Below are 21,976 nucleotides of genomic sequence, written 5' to 3' on the forward strand. Positions count from 1 at the left end.
AGGATGTGGCACTCTATCAGGACTGCACGGACCTCATGGATTTCATTTACTATCTGCAGAAACGCTGCTCCGACCAAGTGAGCAAAGAGGCCAAATCATCTGTCAGTATATACTGTATATGACAGAACTATTGGAAATATTATTGGCCCTGTGATGGATAGAAGGGAAGGACATAAATAACACTGTTATTGCATCTGACAGCTTTTCAGCACTAACAAGCATAAATCGGGTGGATTATCATTCAGAACAGATATTATCAGTGAAACATTTCTTATAATATACAGGATGGATATCAAGGGTATTCCTCAGGCTTCCTATGAGTTCCTGCTCATGTCGGTGTGGAGATATATGAGCTGGTGGGGGCAAAACATAGACTCAGAATGAAGCGTCAAGATCTGTCGGTCCATTAAGCAAAGGTGAAGCTAAGATTTTCATTAGGACACATGTACAATCAGCATGACAGGAGTAAGACTTTACTTCATTGCATAGAATACAATATTAATGGATGATTTTGTCTCATTTTCTTAGATCAAAAAACATGATTGAAAGGATTTATGGGCTTAGTTGAATTTTTGTTTTGTTTTTTATATACAGCGCTATTAATAAGATATTCTGATTCACACTCCATACCAGATGGTGGCGGTAATGCGTTAATACGTTGTTTCCCAACCGCCAATAAACATCAAGAAGAAGAAGAAGAAAGGAAGTAGTGTCCCCAGGAGGAGAAGGTCTGCAGTTAAGCGAGCCGACAGCCGAACAGTACGACGCGCTACATCTCTGGTTTGTTATCTTCCCCAGCTTTGAATGAACCAGAATTCGTAGAATTCTGTAAGAGGGCCATATTTTCACCACCGAGGCAACTGTGTTTGTCAGCAGTGCCAAATTATCACAATTTTGCGAGATAATTAGTATCTACTGAATGCTATGCTACCTAGCTACCATTAGCGAAGTAGCTAGCTCACATGCTAGGTTTGCAGTTGGAATATTCTAGACTCGCACTTGTGCTAATGGTAGCTGGCGTTGTGCCATCGTCATTAAGTTTCAAACCAAAGTGTAACCTTCGTTTTCGAGCTGTAACATTCTAGTTTCGTCTCGTCCTTCATTCAAAAAACTAATTGTCATTCCCTCTGTCTTATATGGGTTGGCAACCAAGAATCCAGAGTATCAGTCAGTATGAATGAGTTAAGACTGGTTAATGTATAATCATGGTTGTCCATACTCGTTTGACAACTGACAGTTACCAATGACTCCTTTTTCTTTAGGATGACAACTAATCATGACCTCATATTGTGATTCTTTCTAAAGGGAGACACACACACACACTCACAAAGATGTCTGACAACCAACAACCCCCTCCTCCTCCTCCTCCTCCTCCTCCCTCTGCAGGGCCTGTGGTATGTAGTCATTTATTGTTGTTTTGTTGTTTATGCAGTTGCAGTCTTTGTGTGGCCATTGACTTGAATTTACATGACACAGTCTCTATTACAGTTTAATAATGACGTTGGTAATTGATTTAAAAATCAAAAAGTTCAAAAAGTATGTTAATGTCAACCGGTTTTGTTTGTGTGTCATCATTGTTTTAATTCTCTCAGTGTAGCATCTGTTCTACCATTATACTTCTCTGTCTATATAAATTAGTCAGTTATGTAAACCTATTTGGAAATCTAAATGGCTTTACGCAGATAGCTATTGGCTGAAGCAGTCGGCCATCCATGTGCTGACGTTACAGATCGTCACCTGATGTTTGATCAGAAAATTGCAAAATCTGCTACCAAATTGAATTAACTCTTTAGTCAGGCTGTTTGACAATGGTGCAGTGTCTCAGAAAGAGTCTGAAGCCCTGATACAGCTGTCAGTCGTGCCCCTGCCCTGATATTCTTTCTAACCTTTTGTTCCTTTTTATTCACAAACATACATTTTGATTTACAGCAATTTTTGTTGAGCAACAAGCTGGAAACTGCGATGTGGTTATCACGGCTCTTCACTGTCTACTGCTCTATAATGTTCATCTTACCAATCCTGGGGTGAGTGCAAGAGAATTGTGACCATCAGCATTAGACTCATGTCATCTCATGAAGCCTGCTCCCGCCTGATTAAGCTAAGTATTTGTCTCTGTTTGTGTGTGTGTGTGTGTGTGAATGTGTGTGTGTGTGTGTCTTGCAGCCCGTATGCAGCAGCTAACTTCTATCAGCGGGCTCTGTTGGCCAATGCCCTCACCAGTGCCCTGCGCTTGCATCAGAGGCTTCCGCGCTTCCAGCTGAGCCGAGCGTTCCTGGCCCAGGCTCTTCAGGAGGATAGCTGTCATTACCTGCTGTACTCTCTCATCTTGGTCAACTCCTACCCCATCACAAGTATCCTGTCACCGTCTGATAAAGGGAAAAGAGACTAGAATAGTGCAGAGATACTAACTACACCACATGATGCACCGAGTTTGTCATAGTGTTGTGGTAGTGTACATTCAGTTGCATTGATTTTGCAAATATGGCTTTTGTAGGGTTGAACCTTACGGTATGACTACGTTTTGCACGGTGAACGATCAAATCATACCCTTCCCAGACTGGACTGTAACTACAAATAATACTTTGATATCACCACATACTATGATTATTATCACGTTGTAATTGACACCTTAACCGTTGTCTCCAGTGAGCATCTTTCCCGTCTTCCTCTTCTCCCTGCTTCACGCCACCACCTACACAAAGAAAGTCCTTGATGTAAGTATAAAGTCATCAGTCAGCTTCTGTAAGTTAATGCTGTTTATTAAACCCACACGGCAGCAAACTGTTAGCAGAGTGCCGTTTAATACCCAGGTGGAAAATTACCTCCAGCCAAAATGGTGTTTTAATTATATACTCAATCAACCAGCCATGGCTCCGAGACCCTAATGTGGTTTACAAATCTAGTGAAAGCTGCTGAGGGATAATGTGATTTCTTGTCCTCTTGCCTGTAGATAGAGAATATGTTGAATACACTGGCTGACAATGGGATGCGTCTTTAGCTCAGGATTCATCCTCTCAGCTAAAATTGCGAAAAGTATCGGAATGTAAAAATGTGTTTTCCAGTCCTGGGAAAAAAATCAACAAATTGGTGTTGTATCATATCATGATGTTAATTCTCATGGTGTTTATAATAAGTAATATGATTTAACAACTGAGTGAAATATAAAAACTTTACAAATTGAGTGAGGCACCGTCTTATTACAAACACACACACAGGCCTGGGTCATTTCAGTAATGGAGAAGCATCAGGCATGATTTGCACCCATTGCAACAACATTCACACCAACGAACCCCAGTCACTAGCTTTTTAAACACACCCCCCAATATAACATAGAAAGATTGAATACGCCTATTTGTGTAGATGCAGTTTGCATAGACTCCGTGACGCATTCAGAAATGGATGCAAATCTATAGGTTGTGAAGATCATGCACTCTGCTGTATGTAGTATCTGTTACATGCGTTAACGAAAGCTGACGTGTATCACTGGTTGATTCTGCTGTGTTTTTGTCTCTTTGCAGTCGATGGGCCCCAACAGCCTGCAGTTTGTAAGAACCTTCCTCGAGAAACTGACATCCAATCAACAGAACATCTTGAAGTTCATCGCCTGCAATGAGATCTTCTTGATGCCAGCCACTGTATTCATGCTGTTCAGGTACGTTACATAAACACGAGCCAAGAGCCATTCATGGTCATCAGTCATTGATAGTTTTCTAACATCATACACTTGTACACACTTGCAGTATGTAGAGCAGGATAAATGACACCGTTTTAGTTTTTCTGATACTGCCAGTACTCAATCCAATTGTCAACTGGGAGGGTGTTAGAGAGTGATCGAGTATCCAGACCCCTTCACTTTTTACGAAATGAAATCTAGTGTACATAACCATTCTGATCCTGTGCTATAGCACTCCAGGTTGTGGTCAGGTGCAACTTCTATCCTTTAGATCTCTAGAATGATGATTTGAGTCCACCTTTAGTGAATAGAATTGAGTGGGCATAATTTAGTGTGTGTAAATACAAAAGGTCCCACCATTCCCACTGCATGTCAGGACAAAAGCAACACCAACACCAATGTGGTGAGCCATGGATATAAAACTGTTCAGATGGAAGCTACTCTTAAGTAAAAGGCACATTACAGCCTGCTTTGAGTTTGCCAAACATCACTTATAGGAGCTCAGGGAAAATAGATTCCCTGGTCTGATGTGACAAAAATTGAAGTCTTTGGTCAGAACTCAGTGTACCATGTCTGTCTAACACCAGGCACTACCCACTAAACCCCATAGAATATCTGTTGAAAGACCTGCAAGAAGATCAGTTTAGATGCTTCCCATCCAATCTGACAGAGTGTGAGAGGATCTGCCTGATCCCAGCTGTGCGAAGGTTGTACAGACTTAATTGTCGTTACTTAGTGTGAAGACTACTCAAAGCTGTCATCGCTGCCAAAGGGGCTTTTACTAAGTACAGAGTTTCTTAAAGGACCCCTCTGTATTTGACTGCACCCTTCTCTAACTTCTTCCGTTTCACAACTTTTGATGCTACTAGGAACTTGTTAGAAATGGTTTTATACCCTTGTCATTACGATCATTTGGCAGACGCTTTTCTTCATGATCTATGCCTGGCTACAGTACTAGCATGGAGGTCGACAGAGTTCCTTGGACTTTGTGGCTTTGTTTGTTCTCCAAACATGCATTATGAAGTGTTTTTTTTTTAGTTCCTTGCACGGTGTACAATATGTTCAGTCTGTATTACAGTTGGGCACAGTTGTCAGTTTTCACTCACCTTGTTTATCTCTCATTTGCAGTGGACAGGGAAGCTTGCTGCTACCTTTCATTTACTATCGGTTCCTCTCTCTGCGCTACACATCCAGAAGAAACCCATACTGTCGGTAAGATACGGAATGAAACCAGTACCAAGTCATTTAGTAACAATAACGACACTGAAGCAGCCTCAAGTGCATGAGTGGGAGTTTTGCAGATTGTATCCCAATGTACGACTCCATCAAGATGACAGTTCATTGAGCTGGACCCTGACATTCTTAGAGCTAATAACAGAATAATTAAATATAAAGTGACTTATTATATGAAATGAATGGTAACCAAGCTGGAAATGTGAAAAAGAAAAAAAATTATATTTAGGTGTACTATGAATTAACGAAACATCCTTTATTCTGTGTTGGCCTGTCAGAATTGAATATTTAACAAATATCTTTGCACCCCACCCCCAGCACCTTGTTCACAGAGCTCAGAATTCTGCTGGAGCACTTCATCATGAAGCCGGCCTGTCCTGTCTTCTTCAGGAGGATGTGCCTGAACAGCATCTCCTTCATCAGCCGGCTCGCCCCCACAGGGGTCTAATCACACTACTACACCTTTTTTCTTTGTTTTCTTTTTTTTTTTTAAACCATGAAGGATGTGACACAGCCTTTGGTGGGTACAGACAATGCCATCAATAGAAGGAAACTTTTTATTTTGAATGTTAACCATACAGTCTGTGCTCTTACTTCTCGACTACAGTTGAAGACCAGCTCGTCATGCACTGAACTCCTCATGGTGATATTTTTGTTTTTTTCCTGTTTTCAATGTGACCTCATTGACCCGCTGGACATGCTCACTTTGTTAGGTTCACTGTCGGAGCACAGTAGAAACCAGCTGTGTTCTTTTACGTATCAGCTGTTTTTGATCTCTGCTTTGTGTCCTTATTTATTCATGAAAAATATTAACATTCTGAAATGAGTAACTTAAATGTGTACAAATCTACTTTTTTTTAAAAAATCATATTTGTTTTCCAAAATGAATGAAAGATGCATTTCTGTGCCGTTTCTGTCTCGTGCATTTTCATTTTATGTGAAAAGAAGGTGATATTCTGATTTGTCTAAAAATGCTTAATCGGTCAATACCATTAATAATTCTAATTACCATTAGAAATAAGCAAAAACGATGTAGGCATGATGTCAAAATGGACATTGAATTGAGAAACAAGGTATCTGCTGTATTTTACTGAGGGTTTTAAGGTACAAGGTGAATACTGGGGGGTATTTAAATTGAATTGCACAATGCATGTCATATGTTGTTGCATTCTGGCTTTGTTTCTCAGTTTCAAAAGCTGTTTTGAATTTGCATCATTTGTGGCTTTTGTAGTTTTCAGGTAGCTGCATGCTCTGATTTCTTTGTTCTGATTTACATGTTAAACGTCATTATTTGCTAATAGTAAACCAAATTTTTATTACAAGAATAAAATGATCTCTTAAACTAATAAAATATTAAACAACAGTTGGTTTTGACCCTAATGTCGTCACAGAAAACGTTCAAATATCACAATCGTGCCTGCTGAATGAAACATTACAGTACAGTCAAACAAGCAATCAAAGGTAAATATAATAACTCAATTGAATGATAAAAATGTATTCAATTTATAAGTATTTGGTTGAATTATGAGTAGCTTGACAATGATTGTGTGTATGAAAAGAACTGGGAATATAAAATTCAAACGTATGAATGTGAAAAATAGGCAATGTAGTTATGCTAAACAGAAAAATATACACTTTTCTTCTGTCCAATGTCAAAATGAAAAATACTTAAAGAACGTAGAAATCATATTACCAATTTATTTTATGTAATCTCCGGACAATTTTCAGGGTTACTTCACTATATTTTTGGCTGTTAAATTTGCGGGGATCTCCAAAATATGCCATAACTGTATGCTCATTGTCATGTCAAATGCTTTCTTCAAAAAAAAATATATCACGAAAAAAAATTAAATTAAAATAAAGTAGCGGGGTTTACCTGGTTGCGTTAACCAATCAACAGACGGCTTCAAAGTTTGTCACTCTCTATCTTCCAATCGTGTTTGAGTTTGTTGCGGACTGCAGTGTTGCTATTAGCAACAGTCACTGCGTTCATTTGCTTTTGTGCATTCCGCAGGAATAAAGTGTTCCCTTCCATGTTTCAGCAGCTTTTGACTATTCATATTAACGCGTTTTTACTGCTTTGTGAAGGATGAAGCAGGTTGTCGGCATGAAAGTAAATCGCGTCGTCCATGATTATTTTGCGACCAATGCTAGCTAACAGCTAACTTCTGCTAATCTCCTCGCTATAGATAATCCCAGTCTATTGGGTTTAATCCGATAGCAGTTTTTACGAAAATCGGTGTGCCGTGACGCGAAGTTTTCTAAAGGGCTAATCCAAACATTTTCCTTTGATTCAGAAGACCTCCATCACGCCGTATAAAGATGGAGATTCACCTAAACCGAGTTGATTACATGCAGGTAAAGTATAGCAGGGTCTGGGGTTCGACTGGTATCATTAGGTTTATCAGGTTTATCGATCCTTCACTTTAAATCACTTTTTTAGAATGTAGAATGTTTATTTCAATTAAGTATGTTGCCATGTTTCTGGTTTTCTGTCATTACTTGAATGTGAGTGAAATGTTCAGATTAACACACATGACAACATTTGTGTGTGTGTGTGAGAGAGAGAGGCAGCGAGAGAGGGTGGTGATGGTCTTTTATAACATTTATTTTTGGGTACATGCAGGTCGGTGTCACATCTCAGAAAACTATGAAATTGCTTCCATCATTGGGGAAAAAGGCAACCCAGAAGGTATTATTAAATTTATTAACTTAAAAAGGCTATCCCAGACATGTTCTATATAATGAGAATAATATGACACACTTCTTTCTGCCCTTTGTTCTAGGTTGCTATCGCTGATCATGATGGCGTGCTCACATGTTTTGGAATGAAGAAAGGAGAGGCAGTGGTGGGTTGTCTAGTTTGAATTAAGATTTATTTCCTTTACTGTCATACAGTCGGTACAGTGGGACCTGATATGTATTAACGCTCACTCATTAAATGTATCTGATGTTACACTTCACTCTCTGTTGCAGCCAGTCTTTAAAACCCTTCCCGGCCAGAAGATAGTCAGAATGGATCTTGGAGGCGCTGCGGGAACTCCACAGGAGAAGATCTTTGTGTGCGCTGGGTCTCAGGTTCGAGGATTCACCAAGAAAGGCAAACAGTTCCTCACCTTCGAAGCCAACCTCACCAAGAGCATTAACGCCATGTATGCATCACCCCCTTCCCCATTTCAATCAAGATATTTGTAATTTGACACTTTCCAGAACCATGAAAACTTAGAATTAGCTCCCTTAAAGTGTAGAATATGGGCGATACACGCAGATATTGCTTTCCCTTTATTGAGTGGCGTTATCTCTTTTCCAGGCATGTCTCAGGCTCTGACCTTTTTGTGTGCGCGAGTTACATCTACAATCATTACTGTGACTGCAAAGACCAAGACTACTACCTCTCTGGAGATCAAATCAACGACATCACATGCTTGTCCTTGGAGAAACAGAGTCATCTTGTCCCAGTTCTTGCATGTCAAGACCGTGTCCTCAGGGTCTTGCAGGTAATGCCGACTTATATTTCCTGTTCTGATTTTAAGAGAGGGACTTGTTATATTGCAACAAATGGAATGGCTTTTCTTTGTTATTTCTTCTGTATTTTTATTATGCAGGGATCCAATCTTGCTTATGAAATTGAAGTCCCCGGACCTCCGTCTGTCTTGGAGCTGTATAACAAAGATGGAGGTAAGGCTGTCTTTCCTTTTGTATGTGCAAAATCACAAATAACTATTGACATTTACTCTTTTAGCAATTTCCTTGTCTACCATTACATTACATTACATTACGATCATTTGGCAGACGCTTTTATCCAAAGCGACTTACATTACAGTTACCACCCTTCGCAGAGGGGGGAGCAATTGAGGGTTCGGTGCCTTGCTCAAGGGCACCTCGGCAGGGGCTCGAACCGGCAACCCTCCGGCAACCCTCCGGTTCCAAAGCGGAAGCTCTACCCACTGAGCCACTGCCTCCCTATAATGGAATAGCTCATTGTTATTGTACTGTTTGCCTGTGTAGGGCACCATTATTCATCATTGTTCCATCACAGCATCATCAACAAGTGTGAACCATGAAATCTGACTATTTTTCATATTGTATGTAACTAATAATGTGTCTTATTACTCTACAGGCGATGAAGTTCTCTACGGAACTGCAGATGGCAAAGTAGGATTGGTCCAGATCGGGGAACAATCAGCTGTCACCAAGTGGGAGATTGACAATGACAAAAAGAAAGGAGGTATGGTGTTAAATGACTCCAAACAAAGCTCACTAATTGTTGAAATAATGTGTATATAAATATATATTGTGCATGTATAGAATCACAATAACAGAGTAAAGTTCAGTGTCTTTGCTTGCTCTTTGCTGTCTGCATCCAGGTATTCTTTGTATTGACACCTATGACATCATCGGGGATGGCGTGGACGACATCCTGGTGGGCAGGGATGATGGCACAGTAGAGGTCTATGGTTTTGACAGTAGCAATGAGCCAACATTACGTTTTGAACATGTGAGTTGACAAAGTAGTAGTTAGACACCGAAAGTCATCATTCTTGATAGTATTAAATGCAATGCTGATCGTAATGCCTCCTCATTGGTTTCCTATCTATCTGGCTTTAGGTGTTGTCTGAGAGTGTGACCTCTATCCAGGGTGGCTGCGTAGGGAAGGACTCCTACGACGAGGTCTTAACTGCCACCTATACAGGTTAGAAAAAAATATAACAGAGATGAAAAAGTATCTGTTACCCTTTAGTTCTGTAATGAGAAGGATAATTGTGGGAAATGCCAGGCATTTACGGAGGGACACCAAAAACTGAGGGATTGTTACTTTAAAGTGAGACAAAAACAGGTCTGACATGTTAATATTTGTTCAACATTATGTGACTTATTGACATTCCTTCCTCCAGGATGGGTAACTGGTTTGACCACTGAGCCACAGAGGACTGAAGTTGGCCCTGGGGACGAGGTCAGGATAAGCAAGGAGGCCCAGTCCAAAATAGAAGCACTCAGGTACAAGCCAAAAGAACTTCAATTTGAAATGGGAAATGACAAATAACATTCTTGTGTGTTTTAGTGGAATGCTGTTAATTTTGTAAATGTAAAACCCCTTCATTTTAAACCATAATCTGTTCCTGAGGTCAGTGTGTTGTTGTCTCCTTGCAGGTCAGAGCTGGAGCAGCTGCAGGTCAAAGTCTTGCAAGGCCGCGAGCAGTACCAGCAGACTTCCCAGTCGAGCACGGCGGTCTCAGCTGTGCCTGTCTTCAGCATCAATGACAAGTTCACCCTCTGCCAGGACGACGCCAGCTACAGCCTCACCCTGGAGGTGCAGACGGCCATCGACAATCTGCTGCTCCAGGTTCACGCTCTGAGAATCAGTGAAATTGAGATGATTTTAGTCACGTTGTGCAATTCTGGAGAGAACTGTGTTAAACTTAACAAATACTTTCTTTCACAGAGCGACGTACCTATAGACCTGCTGGATGTGGATAAGAACTCAGCTGTTGTCAGCTTCAGTGAATGTGATTCAGAGGTGAGCCATGAAAACCATTTTTGTGCAGAACCTACAAACAAATGAATCTACAAACTTTCTGAGGCCTGGCTCTCTTACACTTCATCCAGCAGAATGGGAACTTCCTATTGGCCACCTACAGATGTCAGGCCAACACTACCAGGCTTGAGCTCAAGGTAACAAGCACATAAAATTTCACAATTGTTATCAAAATGTACGAACAAATGAATTGGTGAATATTTAGTTAGTTACTTTTACATACTGTATGGTTTTTAAGCAAAATGTCTGTGTCATTGGAAAACCATTACGTAAAAAGCAATCATAACACTATGTTGCATATGAATCATGTATCCCATCCATAATAAATTGCCGCACTAGGTGAGGTCCATCGAGGGGCAGTACGGCACCCTGCAGGCCTACGTCACCCCCAGACTGCAGCCCAAAACATGTCAGGTCCGCCAGTACCAGATAAAGCCGCTATCCCTCCACCAGCGGACACACAGCATAGACCAAGACAGGTAAGCATAGAGCTCGAACCTGGGTGATTGCCTGAGAACTGTCCCGTCTGTAATGTCTAATGCATTTTGTACAAGTCCGTATAAGTGAACAGAAGAAACAAGACTATTGTGTGAAGTCTAGCCAGCTGTATTCTCTCTTGTTCAATCTCTTCTCTTTGTGTTTCTTTTTGTCTCTCCATATCTGATGTATACAGACCTATGAACCGGCTCAGTCTCGTGGGACAGTTCAGTTTTGCTGAGATTCACTCCTGGGTGGTTTTCTGTTTGCCAGAGGTGCCTGAAAAGACGCCAGCTGCAGAGAACATCACTTTCTATTTCCATAACACTTTCCTTGGCACACAGCTCGAAGCCACCTACTGGTAAACGCAAACACACCGACACACAGCATGGAACAATTCATCGGGTATTCTAGTGTCTAGTTTGAGTTAAGTTTGTTTTTCTGACTTCGGTTATTTCAGCAAAGGAGAGGGCCACTTCAAGTCAGACAACATTTCTACCATCTCCATATTGAGTGACGTCCTCTCTAAAGAAGCTACTAAAAGGAAAATCAATTTAAACATCTCATATGGTTGGTCATATTATTATTATGATTCTGTTTCCGTGTGAGTGTGGCTAATCAAATTAAATCTTGCATTTTTACGGGTTGTGTTGTTTGTGTTGTCCCAGATATCAGTGATGATTCCGTGAGCCACACTCTCAGGATGATCCATCCGAAATTGGAGTACCAGTTGCTGCTGGCTAAAAAGGTTCAGCTTATCGACGCACTTAAAGTAGGTATTTGTTACGGGTTTATCCCCATTGTCTTTGTTTGGTTCTTGTGTTTTTATTATTTTCAGGTATGTTCCTTCCAGGGCAATCAAACACATTTGGCCTGAGTGCAACAACTTCACGCCCCTTCACAGCTTTTGAGGAAATGTAGAAAATCACTTGTATCTTAACATCATCTCTTTTTAGGAACTTCAGGTTCATGAAGGGAATGCTGACTTCCTCATCCCAGAGTATCGCAACATTTTGGATGAGTCTGCACATCTCCTGGAGGAGTACAAGAAGCAGCCAGCGCACCTCGAAAGGCTTTACGGTCTCACATTTAACTTTTTACCGGCATTCAGTTTTATTACATTTAAACTCATTTTATTTACATTTGCATCCAGAGAAAGGAGCTATTTTCCATAATGCACAATAGACGTTCATGCAAATGTTGTTATAATGCTAAAATCCCTGAAGAATATTGGCTAAAAGTACAAATGTTTGCAATGTTCTGTCTTTTATTTCACTGTAAGCTGTTGACTGTTGACTGAACAATTGAATGTATCTTTAGAGTTGAACTTTTAAAATGATTTACCCTGAGGTTTAGGTCTATATTAACAGCCTGAGTTTATGTGTTGACTGATGATATAATGGATTTCCCCCCGTTTTTCATCCTGTAGGCATGATCACAGACCTCTTCATCGACAAATTCAAGTTCAAAGGCCAGAATGTGAAAACCAAGGTGTCCTCGCTGTTGGAAATTCTGGATAACTACGACCTGAATTCTCTGTTAGATTTTTTCAATGAGACTTAATGTCCTGAACTGAAAGTGGAAAGTCATTTTTGTGGTATAATATATTGTAAATAATGCAGTTTTGTGGGGTCCCGTACTAGCAGTAACAAAATCATGTTGCCATAGTAGCATTTAGATACTGTTTGGCCTGATAACTGTGTGTCATAGCATTGACATTTGTAACATTTATTCGAACCATATAATATATAAGCAGGAGGGTATTTAATAAATTCATACCAAAGAATCCACTTTTCTTCTTTATTGCTAAGTTTACATGCTTGTTTGAGAATGTTTGTGACCACATATAAATGAAAGCATGTTGCGGCTGCACATACTTACTGAGTCAGTGATACTGATGCACATTTTAAAATGCACAAGCTTTTCATTTTAAACATAAAAACATCAAAATTTCATGAGCACTCGTTCAACAGACCTAGTGAACACAGACTGCAAATATAAGAGCATGAAATACATGATCTGTTCTCAGTATAAAGGGTTGTATGGTACAATGTGATGTCTTGAATTATTTTTTAATTTAATTAAAAAAAAATTAATTTCAATCTTGAGTTAAATCAATAATAAACTCACTGGTATTTTTTTTTTTAGGAGAACAGTGTTGAAAAATGAACCAAATATTAAATGTATCATATTATCATTAACAATTAAAACCTTTTCATATTTAGCACCAAGATAAAGGTTGCACTCACAATACAGTTCTACGTCCTATTGCAAACAAGGACCACAGCAGGAAAATGGCTTGTGTGCAAAGTTTTATGTTTGTTGTCTTCTTACAAATGTTATGATGTCATACCGCATATAAAATCAGAATACAAATGACGCCATTAACAAATGACCACACTCAAACATAAATATAGGTCACTTATGTTAGAGAGTTTCACCTATTTGTATTATGACGTCAAGAAAGAGCCAAACCGGTTTTGAATCCGCAATCACGGGTATACTGTTCTCTTTCGCCTGCCGTATGTTCAGCACGTCGCACTCTCGGCGGCCTGTGATTGGTCCGTTTCAATCGTCGCGGGCTACTTGAATTGCAGGGAGTAGCTCACCGGCAGTGTGTGTTAGTAAATGACCCGAGAGTAGCCGCTGAAGTAGAAGCTTGGTCGAGATTAAGAAACCCAGTATGGCAGGCTAATATACGCGTTTTTGGACTTTTAAAAAGAATTATACGACCAACTGTGCATTTGAGCAGACGCTGTTGTTGTATTCGGGTTGTTGCTGACGTCTCCGGTTAGTTTTCGATTGTGAGCGTTAACGGTTCGATCGTCTCATCAAGGTACGAATTAATACTCCTATCACTCGGTAAAGTAGATAAACCTTCTAGATCGTTGACGCACACACAACCGAACTAGTATCTTAAATATTTGCGCCTTTGTTGGAGGAAACATGTCGGCGGTTAACAGAGGACCGGGAAGCGCGGCTGCGGAGCACAACAACCAAGAGAACATGCTCTCCAGGCTGAGAGGCTCGCTCAAACCCAGAGCTTCTGCGCCCGAAAACCAGGAAAATGTTGTCCCGAAAGCGACTACCAGGACCGTGCTGGGAGCCCTGCAGAACAACCAGCGAAGCAAAGCCCAGAACCACCAGCGCGGCACAAAGCAGGTTCGTTTTGGGACAACGGCGCTACAGTAGCTAAAAAAAGCGCTAACAAGCTAACTCGAATTGAAACTACTAGACGCAATCGCTGCTAAGCTAATGTTAGCAACGACGAATGGCTACTACTAGAATTTGGAGCCAAAACCAGTGTGACGCCTCTTAAGTCAATTAGTATTATAATTATCTCGCTCTATCCATAATAGCCTTTCTCCCAGTTGCCATTGAACACCACAACGCATTCAAAAGAAGCGTAATACAGGTTGACCGCCATTCTAACCTCGCCGTTAATGGCATACATTTCCTGTTTTCTTTCTTACTACTGCTTTTTCTTCACCCTCAATGTGATTTATAAAGCTTGAACGTGTTTCTCTCATTTCTAGGAATCTTCAACACAGTCTTTATCCTGTAAAAATGAAGAATTCACCAAAAGCTGCTTTGAGAAACCTTCCTCCAAACAGCCCTCTTTCCAGATTCACGTGGATGAGCCTGATGGTGCCTGCAGTAAGAAACAGCTGGCAGTGGTGGAGGAGACTGCCAAGGCCATAGTAGACTCTCCCCTGGCCATTAACAACGCTATGGCCCGGCTCAGGCAACCTCTGGCCACCATCGCTGTTCATTCAGCAATGGATGTCAGTTTTGGTAGGTTAATGATAAAGTCTTCCACTTGGTATAGTTTGGATGTTGACTTGGCTTGAAACCCCATGCCGTGCCGTTCTCCCTCACTGAATTATGCATTTTGATGAACAGACTCTCCCATGGACATGTCTGTGGTGGAGGGGGAGGAGACCCGCGTCAACGTGAATGAGGTCCCAGAGTATGCTGCTGAAATCCACACCTATCTTAGGGAAATGGAGGTGGGAAATGTGTAAATGCAAAGGTCTTAAGGAGTCGTTTGTAGAGCTGCCCTAAGACCCTCTGAGGTGTCCTTGGCAGCATAGTGTATTATGCCCTTGTATCAAATTTCTCCCATTACCTTCCTTCATTTCATTCTCACCCACAGGTGAAGACGAGGCCCAAGGCAGGTTACATGAAGAAGCAGCCAGACATCACAAACAGCATGCGGGCCATATTGGTGGACTGGCTGGTAGAGGTCGGAGAAGAGTACAAGCTCCAGAATGAGACCCTGTATCTGGCCGTCAACTACATCGATCGCTTTCTCTCTTCAATGTCTGTCCTGAGGGGAAAGCTCCAGCTGGTTGGGACCGCCGCAATGCTGCTGGCTTCGTATGTGTTTTGTTTATCGCATCTCAAACACTGTTCACAAATATGAACAAGAACTGAATATAAACCACTTCTCCTGAGTTGAGTTGCTAAATGTTTAATCTCCCTGCAGGAAATTTGAAGAGATCTACCCCCCAGAGGTCGCCGAATTCGTTTATATCACAGACGACACCTATACCAAGAAGCAAGTGTTGAGAATGGAGCACCTGGTCCTCAAGGTGCTCTCCTTTGATCTGGCAGCACCAACAATCTACCAGTTCCTCACCCAGTACTTCCTCCAGCAGACCGTCAACAAACAAGTGGAGAGTCTTGCAATGGTGGGTTGTGGCACCAACAGATGTTTCAGTAGTTAACCTGATTTGTACTAACATGGCAAAGCATTGCAGTCGTTAACGCCTACTCAATTTAACCTTATCTTGTACTTTACAATGTCTTTTGCATAGTTCTTTGGAGAGCTAAGTTTGGTTGATTCGGATCCCTTCCTGAAGTATCTGCCATCACAGACCGCTGCTGCAGCCTTCATCCTGGCAAACAACACGGTCACTGGAGGCTCATGGGTAAGTTTGCATACTGTGGGGAGTTTGTGCCTGTAATGTCCCCCACTACTGCACCCTTCATATTGATTTCCCTATGCAAAGACAGCAGATCACTGGTCCATTGTAAGAACGTGTGAAACCGTCTTCCCCTTTAGCCCAAGTCCCTGTTGGAGATGACCGGCTACTCCCTGGAGGAACTGATGCCCTGCGTTGAGGATCTGCACCAGATGTACCTCAATGCTCCCCAGCACGCACAGCAGTCCGTCAAGGAGAAGTACAAGGGAGCAAAGTAAGTAGGATGTTAAACGCTGACCTGAATGCTGCTAAAACTGATTCACAGTATAATCTAATTGCATGGAAGACAAATTACTTGCCCTGTCTACAATATAAGTTTATACAGCGGTTTGGTAACACGGAGAAATGTGGTTGGCAAGATATCTGAACTTTTTATTTTACTTCCAGGTACTCTGAGGTTTCTCTCATCGACGCTCCAACAAAACTGCTGCTGAGTTGATTTAATTTCCCTCCCCCTACTTTTGTTTGTCAATTTTTTTTTTACCTTTTTTAACGTGATTTGAAAGTAAAAGACTGCTCTTTTTAGAGTAGCACTAGACAATTAGTGGAGTTTTAAATGGGTTTTTTATATATGCGATCCTAATGCTCGTTCCTACAATACGTGTTTTCTTTAAAGTTGACTAATCAAGCAGTTTTGATGGTTTGACTTTAAAGCCGACAACGTAGAGGTCTTTATCACTGCATTGCGTATTGCAGCTGCTTGTCCAGTGTTACTTAACTGCCTCTTCTATAGATCTGTAAATATACTCCAGACAAACATTTGTTGTAAAGCCTGACTCATACTTGGCATTACTAAGTTCATTTTGAAAAGGTTCATCACTCAAATAACTCAACCTCATCGGATGCACAATGAAGCAACTCGTCAGTCTTTGCACGACTCAATGGATTGTCTTGAAGAGCTAGTCAAGGCATCTACTGCACTGTAATATAATGCTCTTGTAAATAAAGCTCATTTAAGTAAGACTTTGTGTGTGTGTGTGGTCAGATTGTACTCATGGGGGCAGCAGAGGGCCAGCCTAGGCCTCTGCTAGACTTCAGCTATGAAAGGATCATATGAACATGACTATCAAATGCAAAACCTGCAGCACTAGACTGGATGTATTTGGATGTGAAGTCACTCTTCACACAATATAACAGGAGCTCATCTAACATTTATTGGTTGCATGATGCTTTAGATTGCAAAGGTATTGGCTGTGCTAAAATGCTAAACTCCATGGATTTTCTATATAACTCTCAAATGAAATTACAGGCATGAGCTGACTATTAAACAAACCCTAAACACATTGTGGATACAGGTTTTTGCTACTGAATCAAGAATGATCAACTTTAGTAATGGTCTCAATTCCAGCGTTGCGTAGTTTACATGGGGATGATCCTCCTGCATGACAAGGTAACTGAGTAATCACAAATTTGCCACAATCGGTCCACATCTCTTCACATTTTCAGTCGGCTGCCCTCGACTCGATGTTACTGCTGATTGGATGTTGCAGATTGTGAGGTGTTTGAATCGACTACTTTTCAGCTTCCCATCAGGTGTTTGTTCCCTCTTAATGTGGGTGAAAGACTGACGTAGCCAATGGTGTTGAGCGAGCCACTCGCTCTCTCCCCTCATGATAAATTGGAAGGCTGGCTTTGTGCGAGGAGTCTGACGGGAGGCACACCATTTCATCTCTGGAGGAGGCACAGCTTACCCTGTGCACACTTTGCAGCTTTGCTTTATCATGATTGCACCTCTAATCAGCTAGAACATCAAACCATCGAAGCAAATGGGGATATTTACTACTTTACCAAACCAGAGGGATGTCTGAACTGCTCCTACAGCTATGGAACTGCGTCTGTTTAACCCCTGAGAACATTTAGGTTTGGAAAGCCCTTGTCTGTGATTTGGAACAGGTGGGCAGGGTGGGTCGCTGCCTGACCCCATGCCTGCCCCCAGGAAATTTCTGGTGGCGTCCACCTCACTGCCCTTGGCTCTGGGCTGGGGCTGGAATCTGTGCTTGTATGTGGGTTTGCTCCTAACACTCCTGCTCCTCCTGCTGCTGCTCCTCTGGATGCTTCTCAAGCAGCTGAGGAACTCGGTGGGGAAATCCATCCTCCAGCCGGCACGCTCTTTCCGACAGCCTTACCTTGATCACAGATGCCACTTGGTGTTGTGAGAAATGGAACAATACTGCCGGGACTGTGGCTGAGGGAGCCTGGACCTGACTTTGAAGATTCATGTAAGAAATGATGATCAACAAAACTTTGAGACTGATTAGTTGTAGTATGGACTTCAGTAACATACCGTATACTTTTGTGATATTTAGACTTTAAAGCTGTTCTTCTTTAAGCAGATACTGTATTGTTTCAACAGCGACATTGTTTCCAAGATAAGCATGAAATTACAAATGTCTTACCAATGCTTTCAGTAATTAAAAATGCTGTTATTCTCCAATCCAACAGCTGTATCTTTCCCCTGTTAGGTGAATTTGAACACAAGCCCAAACATTTAAATTGTGGAGTTAAAGAACAAGCCAAGATTAAATTTGCGTATCGATTCCTGCTGATTGAAGCAACACTTTCAGGTGGGCAATTTTCACCCCGGCATCTCATTGGTGAATTCACAGGGGGGTTATTGAGGAAATGCTGCAAATGAAAAATAGACAGAGCTGTGCCATTTGCTTTCTGAATTCCCTAGTGCGTGTCGAGGGAGAAGGTAAATGAGAAAAAGGCAAAATATAAAGCGCAACAGTGTGCTGCTTTAATGCCGTGTGGGAGTATTTAAGAGGCTGCCATCAGTGAGCAGAAGACGTTCGTTTGTCCCTTAGAAGGTGGTTGGTTAGGTGTGGTACTTCTTTGATTCTTTTCTTTTGTTGTCCCTCCAGGCTTTTATAAGGTGGTGGTCAGGCCAGGCTGTCTTCGATTGAAGAGTACGAGAGCAATCAATAGCCTCCCAGCCCAGAGGAGTGTGTGTTTATTACACCTTGAGAGTTGACAGTATAACACTAACACACAAACGCGTACGCTTAAGGTTTCCAGTGTTTCAACGTGTCGCTTACGCATTGTTTACATTACACATAGGGCAGAAACAGTCGCACATTCCCACACAGAGCATTAAGTGGAATGTAAATAATCAATTCATTCAGCAATTTCCCTCGGGATAAATAAAGCTTATCTTGTGTTACATCATCCATTGTACTGTTGTGGTTCCTAAAGATGTATTGCTCGTATGCTTTAAGTTTCGCCTTAAAAGCTTAATGTTGCAACAAACATTAGATATTATTGCCCAACATGCCTTTAAACAATAGTTCAGACTACAGACTTTATATTCAATCTGTGCTCTGTTCTTGTCAACTTCCCCCAGAGACAACAGATCTATAGATTAATGAGCGTAGATAGGTCCCATCTTTCTTTACAGTAAGTGCTCAGACTTAAATGGATGGTGAGCCTAGATAATTAAATGACAAATGTCCTCTGTTACCACTTGGTACATATATGAGGCTATCGCTTAATAGCCTCTACCATGCATGCGCGTGTGTATTTGAACGCAGCTTGTGTGAATGCATCCTTTGTAGAAATAAACCCTCACATAAGAATTGACAGGCATGTTTGATTCAATCTCCTCAGTCTTCCTGCTGAGTTTGTTCTGCAGATTGTTAAAGGGTTAAAACAGCAGGTGGGATGAGGTAACAGAGGGATCGGACTGATGGGAATTACACAACAAGTTCAGTTTATCTGTTATACTGGCACCAGCCATGCACCTCACGGGCATCTTTAGATATATTTTTAGTGAAACATCTTCAGTCTGTCGTTACATGTAAGTAAGTGAAGAAGAAAAAGCGTTATGATGTAGAGCTGACTTATTTCTGTGGTGATTCCTGTGATTCGTGTACATAAAGTAAATAATTTACTATTGCAGTGTGTAAAGTTAAAGTTTTATTCCAGTGCAAAACATTTACAATTCTGGTTGATTAGTTTTCAACCTGATATTTTATGTGTCTTTTAGCCATATGTCAGCATTTGTTTTGAGCCCCAGCATTCGTTCTGAGCTGATTTAGCTGCGGACATCTTTTATTGCTGACAAATTCTGCTTATTGGCATTTGACCTTCTTTCCTGAAAGCTATAGAAACATGTATTTACTTACTTTAAAATATATTCTATGACTTGTTTAAATCATTTTTCTTTCTATCTCTGTCTCACATGAGTTAGAACATGGTGGCAAACATAACCAGGAACAGGAGCAGGATTGATTATATGGTGACTTCCCAATTGTTAATAGGATAGAAAAGCTAAATTGTGTAATTATTAAATCTTTGCCTAGCTCTTGCTTTCATGTGAAATAACAAATAGGAATATTTCTACCTTTTACTGGGCCTGTAATATTATTGAGATTCAAGCAATCTTAGAACTCACAGCTTAGAAATATTCTGCCTGTGATGAGGGGCTGTGGGTAGACGCTACTTTGTACTTAAGAAGTCATAACCCAGAGAGTTGTGGGGCATAATACAGGAAAAAGGAATATGACTCATAGTATTCATTTCACTAATTCCTCAAAAGAGCTCAAATACCTGGCAAGTCCTTTTAAACAGAAGGAGTCATTATAGCTACTCCTGATTTAGATTTTTAACAATAGATGGCATTATCAGGATTATCAAATTAGGTCCTGATATGAAGAAATACTATCGCTTCTCGTTGCCATATCATCAAGAAATGACTCTCACATCTTGCTGACATGTTCTGGAAACCTTCAGTTTGTTATCTTTGAGCCGCAGTCTTTTATAACTGGGAAAGCTGGCCATTATTCTAAAACTGCACCAAATGTGTTGAATGGTAAAACATTTTGTTCCTCCCAAAAGGTCCAGAAGGCCCTTTAATATCTGTAGAAATGGAGCCTGGATTTGCATAACACCTGCCCCCTGTGGAGCAGAAGATAGCACAGTGAAGTGATCAGTGGTGGCTGTGGGGGCTGTTTGATGGATGGGTGTAGTTTATTGTCTGTCAGTCAGCGGCTGACAAAGTGTGCTGTCCACAGATTGTTATATTGTATCAGACTCTCCCAAGATGCTCACACTGACGCAGTTTTCAAGCTGAAGACTCAGGGCTGATGTGTAACTGAAAGTGACAAGCTGCCAGTGTGTTCTGTAACCTCTCTGGCTTGTTTTTAAACAGAGAGCCATTCACCAGGTGTTTTTGACATTGGTGTGTCCTCACTAAGCCAAGGTGTGTATTTAGGTGATTTGATGTAGCAAAGTTGGTGTTTTCAGGGGTACACATTGATTATAGTGAGCAAAGCATGCCCCAAAAATTGCAAGGACCAAATTACTGGCAGTACAACCACATGAAGGGAGGTGTTCAGCTTTGGAATAGCTGTAGCATCAATTGTGTAGGTTGAAGGGGACAGTATTCTTTTTGTTATTTTCCCCTAATCTTATAGCATAATATCGGAGTATGTGATGAACAATGTCAGATTTTGCAAAACAAGCATTTTACATCTTTAGAAATGCATTCTAATGTACAAACCTGTAGATCTTGTCCTGTAACATAACAACGTCAACACACTGGGTCAGCCACAACCACAAAGTGTGAGACTAATGGTCAAGGATTTAGAACAGGACACAGCTGACATGTTGCAAGTGTGACCTTAAAGCCATATTACTTCAAATGACTTGTTCTTACTCAGTGTGCACATCGGAGTTTGAAGAGCACAAGTAGTCTAGTGTGGGGTTTTTGTCCAGCACATTAAAGCACTGTAAAGGTCTTTACAAAAAGACAGTAATTGAAAATGACAACATAGAAATCTGTCAAATTCACTGCCTACTTCAGTTGTTGACAGTGTATGAGATTAGTGTTGCTACAACGCTGTGATGACGTTGATGAAGTAGTTTTTGGTGTACTGAATTCTATATTATGACTTTTCTCCTATTCTGGATGAGCAAATATGTCAATATAGCACTGGCCATTACAGCCCAGTCGGCAACCAGGGCTTCAGAAATGATCACAATTCAGTTGTGTGTTGTTTATTGTGTCACATAAAATTTTATAGTGGTATAGAGAAAGCTCATACATCTGTGTTTCTACTATAAAAGTCA

At 41.0% G+C, this 21,976-nt stretch overlaps 3 protein-coding genes across 4 annotated transcripts; all 3 read left to right on the forward strand.

Annotated features, from left to right (window-relative positions):
* The first annotated feature begins 634 nt into the window (after positions 1–634).
* tmem33 (transmembrane protein 33) lies at positions 635–6,269 on the forward strand. Its single transcript, XM_076149115.1, has 8 exons — positions 635–780; positions 1,306–1,394; positions 1,930–2,024; positions 2,164–2,351; positions 2,647–2,714; positions 3,519–3,652; positions 4,802–4,885; positions 5,225–6,269. Exons 2-8 carry the CDS (start codon positions 1,332–1,334, stop codon positions 5,352–5,354), a joined length of 762 nt encoding a protein of 253 aa, XP_076005230.1. The 5' UTR covers positions 635–780; positions 1,306–1,331; the 3' UTR covers positions 5,355–6,269.
* A 132-nt stretch (positions 6,270–6,401) lies between these two features.
* bbs7 (Bardet-Biedl syndrome 7) lies at positions 6,402–12,689 on the forward strand. Of its 2 annotated transcripts, none has more exons than XM_076149113.1 (19): positions 6,402–7,264; positions 7,533–7,598; positions 7,693–7,755; positions 7,883–8,058; positions 8,217–8,403; positions 8,512–8,584; positions 9,027–9,134; positions 9,274–9,404; positions 9,515–9,599; positions 9,802–9,904; positions 10,058–10,250; positions 10,350–10,424; positions 10,514–10,579; positions 10,782–10,921; positions 11,116–11,280; positions 11,380–11,489; positions 11,588–11,691; positions 11,876–11,999; positions 12,349–12,689. In XM_076149113.1, the coding sequence occupies exons 1-19, from the start codon at positions 7,229–7,231 to the stop codon at positions 12,480–12,482; spliced, it is 2,139 nt and encodes a 712-aa protein (XP_076005228.1). In that variant the 5' UTR covers positions 6,402–7,228; the 3' UTR covers positions 12,483–12,689. The 2 variants fall into 2 exon arrangements, with proteins under 2 accessions (XP_076005228.1, XP_076005229.1); XM_076149114.1 differs by having other exon boundaries at positions 10,517–10,579.
* Positions 12,690–13,503: 814 nt separating this feature from the next.
* Positions 13,504–16,863, forward strand: ccna2 (cyclin A2). Its single transcript, XM_076148858.1, has 9 exons — positions 13,504–13,755; positions 13,861–14,081; positions 14,456–14,714; positions 14,823–14,929; positions 15,076–15,299; positions 15,409–15,613; positions 15,740–15,853; positions 15,988–16,121; positions 16,295–16,863. The coding sequence occupies exons 2-9, from the start codon at positions 13,866–13,868 to the stop codon at positions 16,344–16,346; spliced, it is 1,311 nt and encodes a 436-aa protein (XP_076004973.1). The 5' UTR covers positions 13,504–13,755; positions 13,861–13,865; the 3' UTR covers positions 16,347–16,863.
* The last annotated feature ends 5,113 nt before the right edge of the window (positions 16,864–21,976 follow it).

This window comes from Genypterus blacodes, unplaced genomic scaffold (assembly GCF_046128005.1).
Source record: "Genypterus blacodes isolate CSIRO-AG114 ecotype Tasmania unplaced genomic scaffold, CSIRO-AGI_Gbla_v1 ptg000044l_1, whole genome shotgun sequence".
Classification (NCBI taxonomy): domain Eukaryota; kingdom Metazoa; phylum Chordata; class Actinopteri; order Ophidiiformes; family Ophidiidae; genus Genypterus; species Genypterus blacodes.

Coding starts and splice junctions, on each gene's coding strand:
- bbs7 (XM_076149113.1), top strand. CDS start 7,229: ATGGAGATTCACCTAAACCGAGTTGATTACATGCAG. Junction 7,265..7,532: donor ACCGAGTTGATTACATGCAG/GTAAAGTATAGC, acceptor GGGTACATGCAG/GTCGGTGTCACATCTCAGAA. Junction 8,059..8,216: donor ACCAAGAGCATTAACGCCAT/GTATGCATCACC, acceptor TCTCTTTTCCAG/GCATGTCTCAGGCTCTGACC.
- tmem33 (XM_076149115.1), top strand. CDS start 1,332: ATGTCTGACAACCAACAACCCCCTCCTCCTCCTCCTCCTCCTCCTCCC. Junction 2,025..2,163: donor TTCATCTTACCAATCCTGGG/GTGAGTGCAAGA, acceptor TGTGTCTTGCAG/CCCGTATGCAGCAGCTAACT. Junction 2,352..2,646: donor CAACTCCTACCCCATCACAA/GTATCCTGTCAC, acceptor CGTTGTCTCCAG/TGAGCATCTTTCCCGTCTTC.
- ccna2 (XM_076148858.1), top strand. CDS start 13,866: ATGTCGGCGGTTAACAGAGGACCGGGAAGCGCGGCTGCGGAGCACAAC. Junction 14,930..15,075: donor CCTATCTTAGGGAAATGGAG/GTGGGAAATGTG, acceptor TCTCACCCACAG/GTGAAGACGAGGCCCAAGGC. Junction 15,300..15,408: donor GCCGCAATGCTGCTGGCTTC/GTATGTGTTTTG, acceptor ATCTCCCTGCAG/GAAATTTGAAGAGATCTACC.